This window comes from Schistocerca nitens, chromosome 5, assembly GCF_023898315.1.
Source record: "Schistocerca nitens isolate TAMUIC-IGC-003100 chromosome 5, iqSchNite1.1, whole genome shotgun sequence".
Lineage (NCBI taxonomy): Eukaryota > Metazoa > Arthropoda > Insecta > Orthoptera > Acrididae > Schistocerca > Schistocerca nitens.
This window is the reverse complement of record NC_064618.1, coordinates 650,998,769-651,000,985: the sequence shown is the minus strand read 5'-3', so window position 1 is coordinate 651,000,985 and position 2,217 is coordinate 650,998,769. Positions and strand designations below refer to the sequence as shown.

The following is a 2,217-nucleotide window of genomic DNA, read 5'->3' as shown; positions in this document are numbered from 1 at the left end:
ATTATCTTGTTTAAAATATTTTTACATAAATTGTGTATGTGAAAATTGTTTTTGGAGTATTAGGTTTTTGAGAGCTGGTATGTTTAATAGTCAGGCATGTTGTGTCAATTTGGGAAATTTCTGAAAGTATTGCAGGTACTGTTGAGTAGTTTCCTGGTAATTAGGAGTGTTTTGAATTATTGGAGGTTATTTTGTAATACTTGCCTGGGCATTAAAAATAAACCAAAAATGTCTTTTGAAGATAAGCAGGTCTGCGAGGCAGTCGTTGAAAGAAAAGGGGTAGGACAGAGAGACAGAGATGATTCAGAAACCAGTGATTGTGGATTCTCATTAGGAAGCCCAGCAGCACATTCAACTAGTTATCCTGAGACACCGAAACAAACAATGAGAGCTAAGCCAGTTTTAGAGGATGCAGGTATACGAGCGATGTTAGCAGAAGCACTAAAGGAGGTTAAGGAAACTAGAAAGGAAAGAAGAGAGAGGGAAGAAAGGTTAGAGAAGCGTTCGCAAGAAAATAACGTATCACTAAGGGAAGATTTACGAGAACCATTAGAAAGGGATTCACAAGAAACGAGAGAGAGAGACGAAACGTTACACCAAATAATAGAGTTGATAAAGGAGCTTAAAGAATCAGAGGAGAAGCGTTTTCAAGAAGAAAGGGAAAGGAGAGAAAAATTAGAAGAATCAATAAAAGAAGAGTACCGAGAAACTGGAGAATTAATAAAGAAATATTTTAAAGAAGAAAGAGAAGAAGAAGAAAAATTCTACGCATCATTAAAGGAAGATTTACAAGAGATCAAAACATCATACACGAAGATGGAATATAATCTGAAGAAGGCAATACGGGAAGTACCAAAACGACTGAAGATGAACGTCGACGAGAGAGAAAGTAAACTACAGACAAATATAGAACAGGTCCAGGGAGACGTGGAGAAGACGGAAGAAGAGCTAACAAAAAAGACAGAAGAAGATGTTGAAGAAAATAGAACCGAAATGGAAGAAAAGATCACCGAAGTGACGCAGATGCAGAAACAATGCAACAACGTGGTTGAGAAGATAGAAGAAGATGTGGAAGAAAATGGAACCGAATTGGGAGAAAAGAACATTGAAGTGACGCAGATGCAAAAACAATTGGCAGTAAATCTGAGAAATGCTGTAGCCATGCAGCGAGAAGATGACCAGAGGGATGCAATCGAAGGTGAGGCCTTCACGTGTGGAATCAAGAGGAAGAGAGAGACTACGGATAATGATCAGTTTGGAAGAGAATTGTTGAAGGAATGCTGGCCCAAAAGTCGTCAGTGTACAACACTTGAGAACCCACTACAATGCAGACCACTTAGTAATGGGAAAGGAACGTCGGAAGAAATTGCCAAGCATTCATGTAAATTGAACGAGACTTTGGAACGACCACTGAGTGACAACGTAATGGTATCTGCAATAAAAAGAAGATTGAATCAGAAAAGACAAGGAACCGTATCCAGGAGCCCAATTAAAGGTAGAGAGGCCTTAATGAAGATACTGGAGCAGTTGGAGTCTATTAGGTCACAGAAATACAAGCAAGCTAATGATCGAAACAGAGAAGGGAGTAATGACCCAAGGATTCATATTAATCATTCGTCTGATTTCCGAGGAAGAGGAGGAGGGACCAATAAACCGAATGACACTCCAGATGAGGTCCGGTCTAGAGTGAGGGCTATAATGACCCAAAATAAACATGCTAGGACATGGTTAGGACAATTAGCTGTAAAATGGACAATTGAAAGGAAAGGGTTTGTTTACATTTGTGCTTTGTGTTATATTACAGTTAGAGTTGCATATTTCATGTCAAAGACTATCTCAGAATGCATATAAAACTTGTAATAACTATGTTGTAGTAATAATCCATATGTTCTGTATTTAGGTAATGAATTTTTGAGTGTATATGTTGTATGTTTTCATTTTGATATTGGACTACAGACGACTTGCTGGTTAAAATGAAAATTTGTAATTTTGAACAATGCCATTTATGTGATGTAATAACCTTTTTGTAGAAATTGTTGTGGAGGCAGCCCACTACCGGAGTCCAGGATTATTTTGACAAATTGTAAATTCATTAATGATTTGTATTGCATGTTTTGATTCAATGTAACTATGTTTTTAAATCCCTTGCCGATTATTTTTCACCTGCGGTTCAAAAGAAGTTTTTGAGGGCGGGGATGTAAGGGGTCCGCAGGCCCT

General features: G+C 38.0%; 1 protein-coding gene across 1 annotated transcript; it reads left to right on the top strand.

Moving 5' to 3' along the window:
- The first annotated feature begins 426 nt into the window (after positions 1-426).
- On the top strand, positions 427-1,851 carry LOC126260638 (trichohyalin-like). The gene has a single exon (XM_049957976.1). The coding sequence runs from the start codon at positions 427-429 to the stop codon at positions 1,849-1,851; it is 1,425 nt and encodes a 474-aa protein (XP_049813933.1).
- Positions 1,852-2,217: the final 366 nt, after the last annotated feature.

What these genes read in the sequence shown, in the direction of transcription:
- LOC126260638 (XM_049957976.1), top strand. Translation starts at nt 427, where the DNA reads ATGTTAGCAGAAGCACTAAAGGAGGTTAAGGAAACTAGAAAGGAAAGA.